The 16,432-nt window shown below is 41.7% G+C and overlaps 2 protein-coding genes across 5 annotated transcripts in view; both read right to left on the bottom strand.

The window, feature by feature from the left end:
* The window catches only part of FBXL20 (F-box and leucine rich repeat protein 20), a 147,625-nt gene that overhangs the window by 66,993 nt on the left and 64,200 nt on the right, over positions 1-16,432 (bottom strand). For all 4 annotated transcript variants that reach the window (XM_033183205.1, XM_033183207.1, XM_033183206.1 and 1 more), the window contains exon 2: positions 15,829-15,890. In XM_033183205.1, coding sequence (XP_033039096.1) covers positions 15,829-15,890 — 62 coding nt within the window. The remainder of the gene's footprint in view (positions 1-15,828; positions 15,891-16,432) is intronic.
* On the bottom strand, positions 12,273-14,795 carry LOC117067104 (cytochrome c oxidase subunit 7C, mitochondrial-like). The gene has a single exon (XM_033183212.1). The coding sequence runs from the start codon at positions 12,671-12,673 to the stop codon at positions 12,509-12,511; it is 165 nt and encodes a 54-aa protein (XP_033039103.1). The 5' UTR covers positions 12,674-14,795; the 3' UTR covers positions 12,273-12,508.

The raw sequence follows: 16,432 nt of genomic DNA, 5'->3' as shown, positions 1-16,432 counted from the left end.
GCACCTGTAGTCCTAGTTACTCAGGAGGCTGAGGTGGGAGGATCACCTGACCCTGGGAAATTGAGGTTGCAGTGAGCTGTGATTGTGCCACTGCACTCCAGCCTGGATGACAGAGTGAGACCTTGTCTCAAAAAAATAGTAATAATAATCATTCTTCAGACAAAACTCTTGTAAAGTGATTCAAAATGAAGGATGAGAATGGGGTAGAAGGAAGGTTGGACTGCAGAGACTTATCTTTTAGGTAATACCTTTTTGTACAGATCTGACTTTTGAAATAACATGTTTTAAATAATCAAACATAAAATTGGTTTTACTTCTGGTCATGGCTGAGTAAGCTTCCACTGAACTAACTTTCCACACACAGTTATAAATTCAGAGTGAAATATTAAAAATTACCACCTGAATGTATTGGAAAGTGAACAAAAACAGATAGATATTAAAGGAAGTAGGGGAATGACAATTTCTAGTTTTACAGCATTTATCCTGAGGGCAGGTTATATTTGGGACTCTCAGAGCATTTAGAAAATGGATAGAAACCTGCAAAGGAAAACTAGAGAACAGAATTCGGAGCAATCACATTGTAAATTGTGGAGAGATCCAATGTGAGGCAACACAAATTCTGTTCAAATTGCTGACTGACCTCTGAACACTGCACGCACAGGGCAGACTCCAAGCAGCTAAGGGTAAAAGAATTGAACTTATATTTGAGCTGGCACCCATGACAGGCTGTTTGGATACAGCAAAGTTAACTTATCTGCTAAAAAAATACATATATACTAAATAAAGATGGGGAGGAAAATCCTGATATAGTTTGAATGTTTGTCCCCTTCAAGTCTCATGTTGAAATGTGATCCCCAATGTTGGAGGTGGGACCTGCTGAGAGGTATTAGATCATGGGGCAGATACCTCACGAATGGCTTAGTACTACCCCCTTAATCATCAGTGAGTTCTCCTCCAGTTGTTCATAGATGATCTGGTTGTTTAAGAGTCTGGGACTTCCCTCTTTTCTCTCTTCTTCTCTTGCCATGTGATAAGCCAGCTCCCCCTTTGCCTTCCTCCATGATTAGAGACTTCCTAACTTCTTACCAGGAGTAGATGCTAGTTTCTGGTATATGCTGCAGAATCATAAGCCAAAATAAACCTCTTTTCTTTATAAATTACCCAGTCTCAGGTATTTAATTATGGCAATGCAAACGGACTGACACAAATCCAAAACTGAATACGAAAATAAATGAGTGAAATGAACTATACCCTAAATGAATAACCTAAAGAACTAATCAAAGTTAACTTATAAAAAATTATTGCCAGGTGCAGTGGCTCACACCTGTAATCCCAGGCATTCCAAGCCAGCCTGGGCAACATGGTGAAAACCCATCTCTATAAAGAAATACAAAAATTAGCTGGGAGTGGTGGCACCCACCTGTGGTCCTAGCTGCTAGAAAGGCTGAGGTGGGGGGATCATCTGAGACTGGAAAGATCAAGGCTACAGTGAGCCATAATCACGCCAATGCACTCCAGCCTGGGTGACAGAGCAAGACCCTATCAAAAAAATTTTTTTAGAGATGGGGTCTTGCTCTGGATGGGGTCTTGCTCTGTCACCCAGGCTGGAGTGTAGTCGTGCTATCATATACCTCACTGCAGCCTCAAACTCCTGGGCTCAGGCAATCCTTTCATCTCAGCCTCCCAAGTAGTTAGGACTACAGGTGCACACCACACCTGGCTAATATATATACACACACGCTTTAGTAGAGATAGGGCTCTATATTGCCCAGGATGGTCTTGAACTCCTGGCCTCAAACAATCCTCCTGTCTTGGCTTTTTTTTTTGAAACAGGGTCTCACTCTGTCACCCAGACTGGAGTGCAGTGGAGCATCTTGTCTCACCGCAACCTCTGCCTCACAGGCTCAAGTGATTGTCCTGCCTCAGCTCCTGAATAGCTGGGATTACAGGTGTGTGCCACCACGCCCGTCTCCACTAATTTTTGTATTTTTAGTAGAGATGGAGTTTCACTATGCTGGCCAGGCTAGTCTCAAACTCCTGACCTTAAACAATCCACCCACCTCGGCCTCCCAAAGTGCTGGGATTACAGATGTGAGCCACTGCACCCAGCCCTGTTTTGGCCTTTAAAAGTGTTAGGATTACAGCCATGCACCAACATACCCAGCCTCAAAGTTAACTTCTAAACTCAGTATTTTCTTTAGATTATCAGGCTAAAGACAAAAAGCAAAAAACAAAAAAGATAAATAATAAGCTCCAATTAGATTTTCTTCACAGTGGTATGGGTTAATCACTTTATGTGCTTTCTAGGATTAAGTAAGCATATTATGGAGTTATATTTCTTCCCTAGAGAAAGAAGTTAAAAATACAGAAAGGGCCGGGCGCGGTGGCTCAAGCCTGTAATCCCAGCACTTTGGGAGGCCGAGACGGGCGGATCACGAGGTCAGGAGATCGAGACCATCCTGGCTAACATGGTGAAACCCCGTCTCTACTAAAAATACAAAAAAAAAACTAGCCGGGCGAAGTGGCGGGCGCCTGTAGTCCCAGCTACTCCGGAGGCTGAGGCAGGAGAATGGCGTAAACCCGGGAGGCGGAACTTGCAGTGAGCTGAGATCCGGCCACTGCACTCCAGCCCGGGCGACAGAGCAAGACTCCGTCTCAAAAAAAAAAAAAACAAACAGAAAGGAGGAGGAACAGAATGAACCCTAAAGTAATAGACTTGGTATTATTGGAGGTGTCAATATGAACTAGGTATGTTTGCTTATGTAAGAGGATTATAGTTTTTAATCTATCCAGCCATCTATACAGATATAGATATGGGCAGATATAAAATTATGTGAGATGTACACATGCACCCCCCAAAAACCATGTATTTATCAAAGTACATCCATCCACAAGGAGATAAAAAAAAAATACATCCACAACCAAACATGTATTTCTTGTTTTATTTTGTTTTTTTGAGACAGTCTCGCTCTGTCGCCCAGGCTGGAGTGCAGTGGCACAATCTCACCTCACTGCAAGCTCTGCCTCCTGGGTTCACAACATTCTCCTGCCTCAGCCTCCCGAGTAGCTGGGACTACAGGCGCCCGCCACCATGCCCAGGTAACCAAACATGTACTTCTTAGCTCTGTCTGATGAGAAAGTCTAGAAGCAATGACACCCAGGAGTAATGAGCATATCTAGCATAAAGACTGTATAGTTTCTGGCCGGGTACAGTGGCTCTTGCCTGGAATCCCAGCACTTTGGGAGGCTGAGGTGGGTGCAACACATGAGGTCAGGAGTTTGAGACCAGCCTGGCCAACATGGTGAAACCCCATTTCTATTAAAAATACAAAAAATAGCTGGGTGTGGTGGCAGGTGCCTGTAATCCCAGCTACTTGGGAGGCTGTGGCAGGAGAATCGTTTGAACACGGGAGGCAGAGATTGCAGTGAGCCGAGATCGCGCCACTGTACTCCAGCCAGGGCAACACAGAGAAACTCTGTCTCAAAAAAAAAAAAAGATTGTTGTTTATAAATACCATTCTCTACTAAAAAAATTACAAGGGCTCCTTCGAGAAATGATTGATTCCAGGACTGAATCAAGGGAGGTATAAGAAGGGTCTGAAACACCTTGTGCCAGAAAACAAGGAAGTGCTCAATGAATGATAGGAATATATTCAAAGGACAAAGGACACAGCTGGATGGGGATCCCACTGAAACAATTTGAGCATCAAAATAATGATAACCCAAATGAGGTAACAATGCACTGAATATATTAGCAATCCATGAATCCATACTGATATAAACACAAACAAATAACAAACTGGATCCAAGAGAAAGCTCTTCTTTACAGTGGAACTCCAACTAATAACATGTGGAAGTAACAGCAAATTTAGAAAATCATAATCATATTGCAACTGCAATAGTAATAACTGTTTCAGGAAAGAATCAAACTAGTGAGTCAAAGTTGTATGAGAAACAAGATATTTACAATGTCATGGCTAGGCACAGTTGCTCATGCCTGTAATTCTAGTGCTTTTGGAGGCCAAGGTGGGAGGGACCAGTTGAGGCCAGGAGTTCAAGGCAGCCTAGGCAACATAATGAGACCTCCATTTCTACAAAAAATTTAAAAATTAGCCAGGCATGGTGGGGCATGCCTGTAATCCCAGCTACTCAGGAGACAGAGGTGGGAGGATTGCTTGAGTGCAGGAGTTCAAGGGTGCAGTGAGCTTTCACTGACCACTGCACTTCAGCCTGGGTAACAGAGCAAGACTCTGTCAAAAAAATAAATAAATAAAATAGAATAAAATAATAAAATAAATACAATGTCTCAAAGTATTTTACCATAGGACATTATTTAAACAAAGGGAAAAAATAGTAACATGACAATGAAGAAATCTGGCAGATACTCCTCAGACCTAATGATGAAAGCTGACATCACCAGTACTAGGACAAATAGACATCTTATGCCTATGTTATCATACAGTTAGAAGGATACTACTTCTACGATACTCTGACCCAAATCCGTAAGTTAAATTTAATTATGAGGCACATTCTACAAAGTAACTGGCCTATAATCTTCAAAACTGTCAATGTTGTGAAAGACAAAGGCTGAAAAATTGTTGCGGATTAAATACATCCAAAGAGACTTGACAAATAAATGTAATCTGTGATACTGGCTGGAACTGAATCAAGAAGAAAAATATTTTCCCCCTTTACTATAAAGGATATAAATGAAAAAATATTAATAACTAGAACAGGGTCTCTGGATTACATAATAGTATGAGACAATGCTCGTATCTTCACTTTGATTACTGTACTGTGGTGTTTTCTTTCTATCTATCTATCTATCTATCTATCTAGATATATATGTATATATAATGTTTTTGTTTTTAGAAAATACTGCAGCCTTTCAGGGGTAAAAAGCATCATGTCTATAACTTATCTCTAATGGTTCAGAAAAAAACAGAGAGAAAAAAGGTCAGGTATGGTGGCTCACACCTGTAATCCCAGTGCTTTGGGAGGCCAAGGCAGGAGGATCACTTGAGGCCAGGAGCTCGAGATCAGCCTGAGCAACATAGCAAGACCTTGTCTCTACAAAAAAAAAAAGAAAAAAAAAAATTAAAACAAATTAGCCAGGTGTGATGGCACATGCTTGTAGCCCTAGCTACTAGCTGGAATGGGAGAGTTGCTTGAGTCCAGGAGTTTGAGGCTGCAGCGAACTATGATTGTGTCACCTGCACTCCAACCTGGGTGACACAGCAGGGCTCTGTCTCAAAAAAATCAAAAATAGAATGGGTGTGGTGGCTCACACCTGTAATCCCAACACTTTGGGAGGCTGAAGCAGGCAGATCACCTGAGGTCAGGAGTTCAAGACCAGCCTGGTCAACATGGTGAAACCCTGTCTCTAGAAAAATACAAGAAAAAGTAGCCAGGAATGATGGCGGCTGCCTGTACTCCTAGCTACTCGGAAGGCTGAGGCAGGTGAATCATTTGAACCTGGGAGGCTGAGGTTGCAGTGAGCCGAAATCACACCACTGCACTCCAGCCTGGGCAACAGAGTGAGACTCTGTCTCAAAAAATAAAAAATAAAAATGAATAAAAAATAAAAAATAGGCTAGGTGCAGTGGCTCATGCCTGTAATCCCAGCACTTTGGGAGGTTGAGGCAGGTGGATCACATAAGGTCAGAAATTCAAGACCAGCCTGGCCAACACAGTGAAACCCCAGCTCTACTAAAACTACAAAAATTAGCTGAACATAGTGGTGTGTGTCTGTAATCCCAGCTACTGGGGAGGCTGAAGCAGGAGGATTGCTTGAACCTGGGAAGCGGAGGTTGCAGTGAGCCAAGATCACACCACTAACACACCAGCCTGGGTGACAGAGCAAGACTCCGTCTCAAAAATAATCAAATAAATTAATTCATTAAATAAATAATTTATTTTTTAAAGAAAAAGAAAGAAAATGAGGGGCCAAACAGGGCCAAAGTCTCTCCCTGAGAGACTAAAACATCCAATGTACTCTACAGAGTGTTTTTATTTTTCCTCCAGGAAATGGAACGATGAGCTTGACAATATTAAAACAAATGACAATTAGGCAGAAACAAACAAACCAGGGAGAAAATAATCAGAAAGGCAGCATCCAATTTACAAGTGGAGTACATGTTCAAAATTTGTAAATTCTCCAAGAGAAATAATATTATAAATGATGGCTAACTTGCCAGGCAAACCTTTAAAAAAAATCCTGAATTACAATATTATGTACTATGCAAAGAGCTTGGGCCTCTAATCTTGTAGCATACCTGAATCAAAGTTCTTTTCCTCTGCCCACAAAAAGTACTCAACAATCTCTCTCATGGGACTACATGCATGTGCCACCACACCTGGCTAATTTTTATTTTTGTTTTGTTTTTTGAGACAGTCTCGTTCTGCGCCCAGGCTGGAGTACAGAGGCATGATTTTTTACAGTCTCCTCCCGGGTTCAAGCAATTCTTCTGCCTCAGCCTCCCGAGTAGCTGGGATTACAGGTGTGTGCCATCATGCCCAGCTAATTTTTGTATTTTTAGTAGAGATGGGGTTTTACCATGTTAGTCAGGCTGGTCTTGAACTCCTGGCCTCAGGTCTTCTGCCCACCTTGGCCTCCCAAAGTGCTGGGATTACAGGTGGGAGCCATCACGCTCAGCCTAATTTTTGTATTTTTGTAGATACGGGGTACTACTCTTTAAGTCACAGCTAATTTGTCTCATTTCCTGGGAAGCATTTTCTGTCTAGGTTTAAAGCCCTACATGTGAGATTGCTCTAATGACCTAGGCAAAACCTCTTTTCTAGCTCTATATTGATTATTTCCAGGCCTGTTCTCTCTACTGCCCTGTGAGCTCCTTGAGAACAGTGATTATTTCTATTTCCAGCATAATGTCTGGAACATTGTAGGCACTCAACAAATGTTTGTAGCCACATTAAACTTTAAGGAAAGGTAATTTCATTATTTCTATACATCTCATGTCCCTCATAAAGAACATCAGTTGTCATCCCACATAGAGAAACTCTCCTAAATGACTAAATCTGTTTGTCTCTTCATTAAATAAACAGCCCTGCACTGTAATGGTTTGAATATTTCTATTACTAGTTTTTGTATTTTATACTTTTATGTTTGTTTGTTTGTTTGTTTTGAGACGGAGTCTCGCTCTGTCGCCCAGGCTGGAGTGCAGTGGCGCTATCTCGGCTCACTGCAAGCTCCGCCTCCCGGGTTTAGCCATTCTCCTGCCTCAGCCTCCCGAGTAGCTGGGACTACAGGCGCGCGCCACCTCGCCCGGCTAGATTTTTGTATTTTTTCAGTAGAGACGGGGTTTCACCATGTTAGCCAGGATGGTCTTGATCTCCTGACCTCGTGATCTGCCCGTCTCAGCCTCCCAAAGTGCTGGGATTACAGGCTTGAGTCACCGTGCGCGGCCTATTCTTTCTTATAATAAACCATAGTTTTGTGTATGACTACATGATGAGTCCTATGAATCCTCCTGCACATCACCACACCTGTGGATGGATCTAGGGGACCCCAACACAGTATGAATTGCTGCCTTTTTCCTTTCTTTTTTCTTTTTTAAGAGACAGGGCCTAACTATGTTACGCTGGTCTCTAACTCCTGGCCTGAAGCAATCCGTCTGCCTCAGCCTCCCAAGTAGCTGAGATTATAGGCATGAGTCACCACACCTGGCTCTCTACTTACTATTTTAGACAAAGAAAAAAAATTCAGCTAATCCATTCTTTCCATTTCAGTTCATAAAGTTCATCTCTTACCCACTTACACAGATATATTGGTCACATTATAACCCAACACCAGAAGAGTTGAAAAAATGAGAAAAAAATTTCATATTCTTTTTTACCTCAATCCTTTAAAAAATTTCATATTCTTATAGTTAATAACAGTCCTTATTCTGAAACCGCATATTATAACCAAAAGGGCACGGTGCAGACTCAGCAGTCTTTATCACTTAATGTCATTTTTATAGTTATCAACATCATCCTCAGTAGGAATCTCTGAGGGCTGGGCATGGTGACTCATGCCTGTAATCCCAGCACTTTGGGAGGCTGATCACGAGGTCACGAGATTGAGACCATCCTAGCTAACATGGTGAAACCCCGTGGAACAGGAATTAAAAGAAATTAAAGAATGTGTAATCAAAAACTCAGTTGTATGTAAGAAAACCCAATTCCCCCTGAGGAAGAGAAAGAGCTGGAGTCCTTTAAAATTAACTGCCTGTTTTTCCTTCTGCGGCTAGTGAGCCTTATCTCTCCACTTCCCAGGCATTGTGAAGACTCTTTCTCGGCTGTGCAGCTGCAAGGTCACTAGACAGATAATCTCAAGTCGTAAAACATGCTGTTCCTTAAAAAGTAAGAAATGATGTAATGCATGTCTTAACTGAATAACTGTCCTTGTTTCTCGCTTCTGTAATATGCATCCCCCTGCACAGATCTCCCCCCGCCCCATGAAATGCTTAAAAGATAGCTTGACTCTTTGTTCGAGGCTCAGTCCTTTGGATGTTAATCCAACTGGGTCAATGCACCTAAATAATTAGATAATTCCTCCTCAGCCCCTCGGTCTCTCTGATTCCTTAATTATCCTGCTGCACTGTCTCTACTAAAAATGCAAAAAATTAGCCGGGTGTGGTGGCACATACTGTTGTCCCAGCTAATCAGGAGGCTGAGGCAGGAGAATACTTTGAACCCAGGAGGCGGAGGTTGCAGTGAGCCGAGATTGCACCACTGCACTCCAGCCTGGGCAACAAAGCAAGACTCTGTCAAAAAAAAAAAAAAAAAGGATTTTTTGAGAAACAACTCACTTCACAGCAGCTCTTAGAAAACACAGTCTTTGTCTTAGAAACATAAACATTCATTTTTCAAGTGGTACACCTAAGTACATATGGTTTTGCTCTAAGAAGTAGTACTGTCAATCTTGCTAACTGAATTTCATATTATGCAAACAGTGGATTCCAGCTTGTTAAACCAACCATTAATCACAAACTTTGTTTCAATAGGGAAGGAAGAGAATCAGTATAAAAGGGGAAACAGGCTGGGCGCAGTGGCTCATGCCTGTAATCCTAATACTGTGCGCGGCTAAGGGGAGAGGATTGCTTGAGGCCAGAAGTACAAAACCAGCCTGGTCAACAAAGTGAAGACCCCATCTCTACAAAAGGAAAAAAAAAAAAAAAATTAGCCGGGCATAGCGGATCATGTGTGTAGTGCCAGCTACTCAGGAGCTGAGGAAGAGGATCAATCGTTTAGGCCCCCGAATTTGGGACTGCCATTATCATCCCACTGTATTCCAGCCTAGGCAACACCTGCCTCAGAATAGAATAGAATAGAACAGAATAGAAGAGAATAGAAGACTAGACTAGGCCGGGCGCGGTGGCTCAAGCCTGTAATCCCAGCACTTTGGGAGGCCGAGACGGGCGGATCACGAGGTCAGGAGATCGAGACCATCCTGGCTAACACCGTGAAACCCCGTCTCTACTAAAAAAATACAAAAAAAAACTAGCCGGGCGAGGTGGCGGGCGCCTGTAGTCCCAGCTACTCGGGAGGCTGAGGCAGGAGAATGGCGTAAACCCGGGAGGCGGAGCTTGCAGTGAGCTGAGATCCGGCCACTGCACTCCAGCCTGGGCGATAGAGCGAGACTCCGTCTCAAAAAAAAAAAAAAAAAAAAAAGACTAGACTAGACTAGAATAAAATAGAAGAACCAAGAACACTCACTTAAATTATTGGTAATTTGGCTGTAAGCACTGCAAATACATGGAAATAATATGGTCCTAAAAACACAATTGTTTTTGTAGGTTAATATATGTCTGATGAAATGATATAATATGTAATTTAAAATCTAAACAAACCAAATGTTGTGTATTTATTAAACTGCACTTTTAAAAATAGCCAATACACAGAAACTCAAAAGACAAACACAAATTTAAAAGACACAGAAAAGCTGAGCAACAAAATAAGCAGTGAGGGTAACAATGTAACTCACAGACTAAAACAAATATCCATGAGTCTATAGTATACATAACTATAAATAGGACAGATGGGAAAGCTCTGCCTTACAGTAGAATTTCAATTAATGAAAGTAGAAGGCTGGGGGCGGTGGCTCACACCTGTAATCCCAGCAATTTGGGAGGCCAAGGTGGACAGATCACTCAAGGTCAGGAGTTTGAGACCAGCCTGGCCAACATGGTGAAACCCCATCTCTACTAAAAATACAAAAATTAGCCCGGTGTGGTGGCACACACCTGTAATTCCAGCTACTCGGGAGGCTGAGGCAGGAGAATCACTTGAACCTGGGAGGCGGGGGTTGCAGTGAGCAGAAATTGCACCACTGCATTCCAGCCTGGGCAACAGTGTGAGACACTGCCTCAAAAAAAAAAAGAAAGTAGAAAGAATTGGGCAGACAGAAACCACCACAGTAGCAAACTCCACAATGTTAACCTTCATATAACATCATGGATGTTAAAAATAATAAACAAAAAAAGTAACAATGTATAATGTAGTCTCAATGTAGCTCTAGTCATAGTAAATTTATTCATTACAAAGAATAACATAATTCTGCAGTGGATAAGCTGAAAGATACCACCTTAACTAAGTGACCAAAGTTAGTATCACCAGTAACAAGCATAACTGACATCATGTACCTCTTGTTGACACATGGACAAGGGTATACTACCATTTCTACAGTATACTTGTCAAACTGCATAACTTGAATTATGAGAAAACAAGAGTAAACATCAGACAAAGCTAAATTCAGGATATTCTATTTTAAAACTGACTAATATTCTTTAAAATTATCAAGGCTGGGTACAATGGTTCATGCCTATAATTCCAGTACTTTGGGAGGCTGAGGTGGACAGATCACTCAAGGTCAGGAGTTTGAGCCCAGCCTGGCCAACATGGTGAATCCCGTCTCTACCAAAAAATACAAAAACTAGCCAAGTGTGGTGGTGCACACCTGTAGCCCTAGCTACTCAGGAGGCCGAGGCAGGAGAATCCCTTGAACCTAGGAGGTGGAGGTTACAGTGAGCCAAGACCATGCCACTGCACTCCAACTTGGGAGACAGTGAGACCCTGTCTCAAAAAAAAAAAAAAGATCAGCCTGGGCAACACAGTGAGACACCATCTGCCCCATCTGTATAAAAAAAGAAAATTAGCCAGGCCAGAATTTAAGAGTAGCCTGAGTAACACAGCGATACCCCATCTCTACGAAAATTTAAAAATTAGGCAGGTGTGGTGGCATGTACCTGTAGTCCCAGCTACTTGGGAGGCTGAAATGGGAGGGTCACTTCAGGCTGAGAGGTCAAGGCTGCAGTGAGCTGTGTTTGCACCACTGCAGTCCAGCTTGAGTGACAGAAGGAGACTTTTCTATATTCAGCAGGAAATCCTGCTGTATTTCCTGCTTCTCTGTTGAAGCTGTGGATAAAATCCTGTTCTTAGAAGAGCAAGGAGGCATAACAATTTAATGTAATGTGTAATCCTGGACTGAATCCTGTGCCAAAAAGAGAATACTACCGTACAGTTGAAGAATTTGAATAAGGTTTGTAGATTAGTTCACAGAACTGTTTTTTTTTTTTTTTTTGAGTCTTGCTTTGTTACCAGGCTGGAGTGCAGTCGCACGTCATCTTGGTTCACTGCAACCTCCACCTGCTGGGTTCGATTCCGCTGTCTCAGCCTCCCGAGTAGAGCTGGAACTACAGGCGCATACCACCACAGCTGGCTAATTTTTTTTTTGTATTTTAGTAGAGACGGGGTTTCACCACGTTGGCCAGGATGGTCTTGATCTCCTGACCTTGTGATCTGTCTGTCCCAGCCTCCCAAAGTGCTGGGATTACAGGCATGAGTCACTGCGACTGGCTTTTTTTTTTTTGAAATGCAGTCTCACTTTGTCGCCCAGGCTGAAGCGCAATGGCACTCACTGCAACCTCTGCCACCCTGGGTTCAAGCGATTCTCTTGCCTCAGCCTCCCAAGTAGCTGGGATCACAAGTACCCGTTGCCACCATGCCCAGCTAATTTGTGGGGTTTTTGTTTATTTTTTTGAGATGGAGTCTCGCTCTGTTGTCAGGCTGGAGTGCAGTGGCGTGATCTTGGCTCACTGCAACCTCTGCCTCCCGGGTTCAAGCGATTCTCCTGCCTCAGCCTCCTGAGTGGCTGGGATTACAGGCATGTGCCACCATGCCTGGCTAATTTTTGTATTTTTAGTAGAGATGGGGTTTCACCATGTTGGCCAGGCTGGTCTCAATCTCCTGACCGTGTGATCTGCCCACCTTAGCCTCCCAAAGTACTGGGATTTTAAGTGTGAGCCACTGTGCCCTTCCAACAGTCCTGTTTCAATGCTAATTTCCTTTTTTTTTTTTTCATGTCATAAGTTTATTGACAAACATATCTAGTATGCCATATGAGTTAGAGTTTGATCCATTTCCAGGGGCTGCATCTCTTAAAATGCTCTTCTTATCTGTTAAATGGATGAACTGAAACATCCTTATGATTTAAGCAATTAGTGTCTTACTAGAAGAAGGGTGTAGCAAATGCTGATCCAAAGTACAAACACATCTTAGCTAGTAACGCCCACTTGGTTTCCACTGAAAATGGCAAATTCTTCCCAGGACCCTCCTCATAGTGGCTCCTACGGACCACAGAGGTTGTGAACCTCTGGATGCTCTGGCCCAACATAGCGCTGCTGGAAGCTCTGAGAAAGGCGCAGAGACCAAAGACGGATGAAATGGCAGCACCTCACCAAGACCTTGTTTTCACAACCTCGTTCCCCCGTGCTCAAGGACCGAAAGGAAAGATGGGAAATCTCAATGTCAATTTCCTGATTTTGATAACTGATATTGTTGAGATGTAAGGTGTTAATTGAGAAAGCTGAAGTATAAATTCTCTGTCCTATTTTTAGAGCTGTTTAAGTATGACATTATTTCAAAATGAAAACTTAAAAATAAGAACATCTAAAAAAAAAAAGATACAGAAAAGCCTACTGAAAAGTCAGTTTTTCTTATCTTCCTATTACCCAGTTATCTTTCCCAGAGGCATCTACTGTTCCAGTCATAAAAACCACATATTTTAAAGTAATTTTGAACCATTACTTAAACTTTTAAAGATATATTAAACTCAATGAATTTTTTAAAATTACAAATACCCCAAAGTGAATTTATTAAAATTTATGCTGACCAATTGTTTTCTATCTAGTAAATGTCAAAGATATCAAAAAAGCCTCTGTGCTATTTGGCTTTAATTGTTTAAACAAAGTTTTGCTTTTTTTTTTTTTTTTTTGTAACACCGCAAGGTTTCATCATGGGTTTTGAACAAAATTTCAAAATTTCAACCAACTATTTTACATACTTAAATCAATGTTTTGTATACTTAAATACATTCATAAGTATTAAGTGTTTTGTGGTGTCAAATCTGTTTCCTTCCTTTCCAGGATATTAATTTCACTTGGCGTCCAATTGAGGAAGGATTTGTTTCCAACATTAAGTTCAGAATTGGTTGTTTGGATTTCAAGTTCATTTCCCCCATAGAAATTATATAATAAATGGTAGTTAGATTCCCTGATTAGCTTAGAAAGGAACCAATTTAACCTATAATGTATATAAGAATTATTCCAATATAACACATATAAATTCAAATCAAGCTCTTAATGATAAAAATGTTGCTATAGATAAAATATCTCCAATGTTCCAACTTGAGAAAACAGGCACATATCTTCTTTCAAATGAGAGGCAGAGGTCATGCCGGAAAATCGTTACATAACTCTACATTGTAGTCCATATTGAAGACTGAAGAGCACAGGCAGAATTAAGGAGAGAAGGTTCATATGTGACTGTGTGTTCATATGGTACCTACAGGACTGTTTACATATGTTCATATACCCCTCCCATATACTTCCTCACTCCATCACTATTAGGCTTGGACATGTGACTCGCTTCAGGCAACGGAATGTAAGTAATGTAATATTATATATATATAATTTATATTATAATATAAATGTAAGCTGTATCAAAGATCACTTAGGTGACCTGGCTTGGTATGTTGTGCACCTGTCCTCAGTCTTGAAGGAAAAAAACCACTGAGATTTATGACTTGTTTGTGATAGCAAAGTCTGGTTGATTTAGAAGTCTCTCCTCATCTAACTTCACTTGTAATGTCATCTGTGTGGTAACTGTGCACCTTATAGCTCATCAATATGTACTAGAGTGAGGTTAGAAATGATGACAAAAGCTGGAAAGAGCACGAGTAGGCAATGCTGCAGTCTAAAGAATTTCAGAAAATGTTATCTGTAGTACCCTCATCTCTTTGATGGATTTATTTAATTAAAAGGCTTCCTACTGCTCCCCACTCCTATCCTGCAATTTGGTCTTTGCATGGTAGTCAGACTAATTATTTAAAAACAGAAACCAGTTTATGTATTTATGTTATACCCCTGTCTAATCATGAGGGGTTTTGTAGGCCATGGTATGGAATTTCGAGTTTCATGGTGAAAGCGAAAAACTCTAGAAGTAATAAAAACTAAAAATGTAAACCATAACACAGTAGGCCAGTTACCAGACTCAAGTAATTTTCCTAAATCTTAGTGAACCTTAAGTGAGATACTGTAGGCCGGGTACAGTGGCTCAAGTCTGTAATCCCAGCACCCCAAGAGGCCGATGTGGGAGGACTGCTTGAGCCCAGCAGTTCAAGACTATCCTGGGCAACACAGTGAGATCACCTCTCTCTACAGAAAATTGAAAAAAAAAAAAAAAGAAAAAGTCAGAGCCAGGCGCAGTGGCTCACGCTTGTAACCCCAGCACTTTTGGGAGGCTGAGGCAGGCAGATCACAAGGTCAGGAGATCGAGACCATCCTAGCTAACACGGTGAAACCCTGTCTCTACTAAAAAATACAAAAAACTTAGCCAGGCATGGTGTCGGGCGCCTGCAGTCCCAGCTACTCAGGAGGCTGAGGCAGGACAATGGCGTGAACCCAGGAGGCAGAGCTTGCAGTGAGCTGAGATTGCACCACTGCACTCCAGCCTGGGTGACAGAGTGAGACTCCGTCTCAAAAAAAAAAAAAAAAAAAAAAAAGTCAGACATGGTGACATGTGCCTGTAGTCCCAGCTACTCAGGAGGCTGAGGTGGGAGGACTGCTTGAGCCTGGGAGGTCGAGGCTGCACTAAGTGCAGTAAGCCATGATTGTGCCACTGCACTCCAGCCTGGGTGACAGAGCAAGACCCTGTCTTAAAACCAAACAAAAAACCTATGTTACTGTACATACAAGAATAAAGAAAAGGGAAAATATGTATATCAAATGATATAATTAGTACAAGTTGGAACAGAAAAAGTTGGTAGTAAATTTTGAAATATCTTGATTGACATCTAAAAAATGTAGAGTAACATTGTTCAAAGCAATCAAATTTAAAAATTCAGGCCGGGCGCGGTGGCTCAAGCCTGTAATCCCAGCACTTTGGGAGGCCGAGACGGGCGGATCACGAGGTCAGGAGATCGAGACCATCCTGGCTAATACGGTGAAACCCTGTCTCTACTTAAAAATACAAAAAACTAGCCGGGCGAGGTGGCGGGCGCCTGTAGTCCCAGCTACTCGGGAGGCTGAGGCAGGAGAATGGCATAAACCCGGGAGGCGGAGCTTGCAGTGAGCTGAGATCCGGCCACTGCACTCCAGCCTCGGTGGCAGAGCAAGACTCCGTCTCAAAAAAAAAAATAAATAAATAAAATAAAAATTCAGATACAGATACTATACATATATGAAAATTAGCAAAAAGTTTAAGAAAATTTAAACAGACAAATATGACATACACACAAAAAAACACCATAAAATTAGTATTCAGACTCACCGTAACAGGAGTTCTTTGGGAAGTTTTTTATTGATTACAGCTTCATCACTATTTGAGAACATCTGCAAAAACAAAATCATAGTGTCAAGTGTTACTTAATATTTTATTACAGAATGTTCAACTCAATAGTTTAGAGGCAATGCTCTCAGGAAAGAAGTAAAAAAAAATATAGTGGGTATCATAAACCAAAGTCATAATTTTGGAGACTCTTTAAGATGAAAAAGATCTTTGAGGCATTTAATTCATTCCCTGTCTCCAAAGAAAAAGAACTAATAGCAGTCAGGATACATTATGTACCAGATACTGTTTCAGGTGTTTTCACATATTAATGGTTTTAATCTTCATACCATCCCTATTATCTTCACTTTACAGATAGGAAGCTTAGTTACCAAAGGTCTACTGCTCAGAGGCCGGGCGCAGCAACTCACATCTGTAATTCCAGCACTTTCAGAGGCTGAGGCAGGCACATTGCTTGAGCTGAGGAGCACTTTCAGAGGCTGAGGCAGGCACATTGCTTGAGCTGAGGAGTTTTTTTTTTTTTTTGAGACAGAGTCTTGCTCTGTTGCCCAGTCTGGAGTGCAGTGGCATGATCTCAGCTCACTGC

This window comes from Trachypithecus francoisi, unplaced genomic scaffold, assembly GCF_009764315.1.
Source record: "Trachypithecus francoisi isolate TF-2019V2 unplaced genomic scaffold, Tfra_2.0 Lachesis_group20, whole genome shotgun sequence".
Lineage (NCBI taxonomy): Eukaryota > Metazoa > Chordata > Mammalia > Primates > Cercopithecidae > Trachypithecus > Trachypithecus francoisi.
This window is presented reverse-complemented; position numbering and strand designations above follow the sequence as displayed.

Excerpts from the sequence above, each read along its gene's own strand:
- LOC117067104 (XM_033183212.1), bottom strand. The coding sequence starts at position 12,673 with ATGTTGGGCCAGAGCATCCAGAGGTTCACAACCTCTGTGGTCCGTAGG.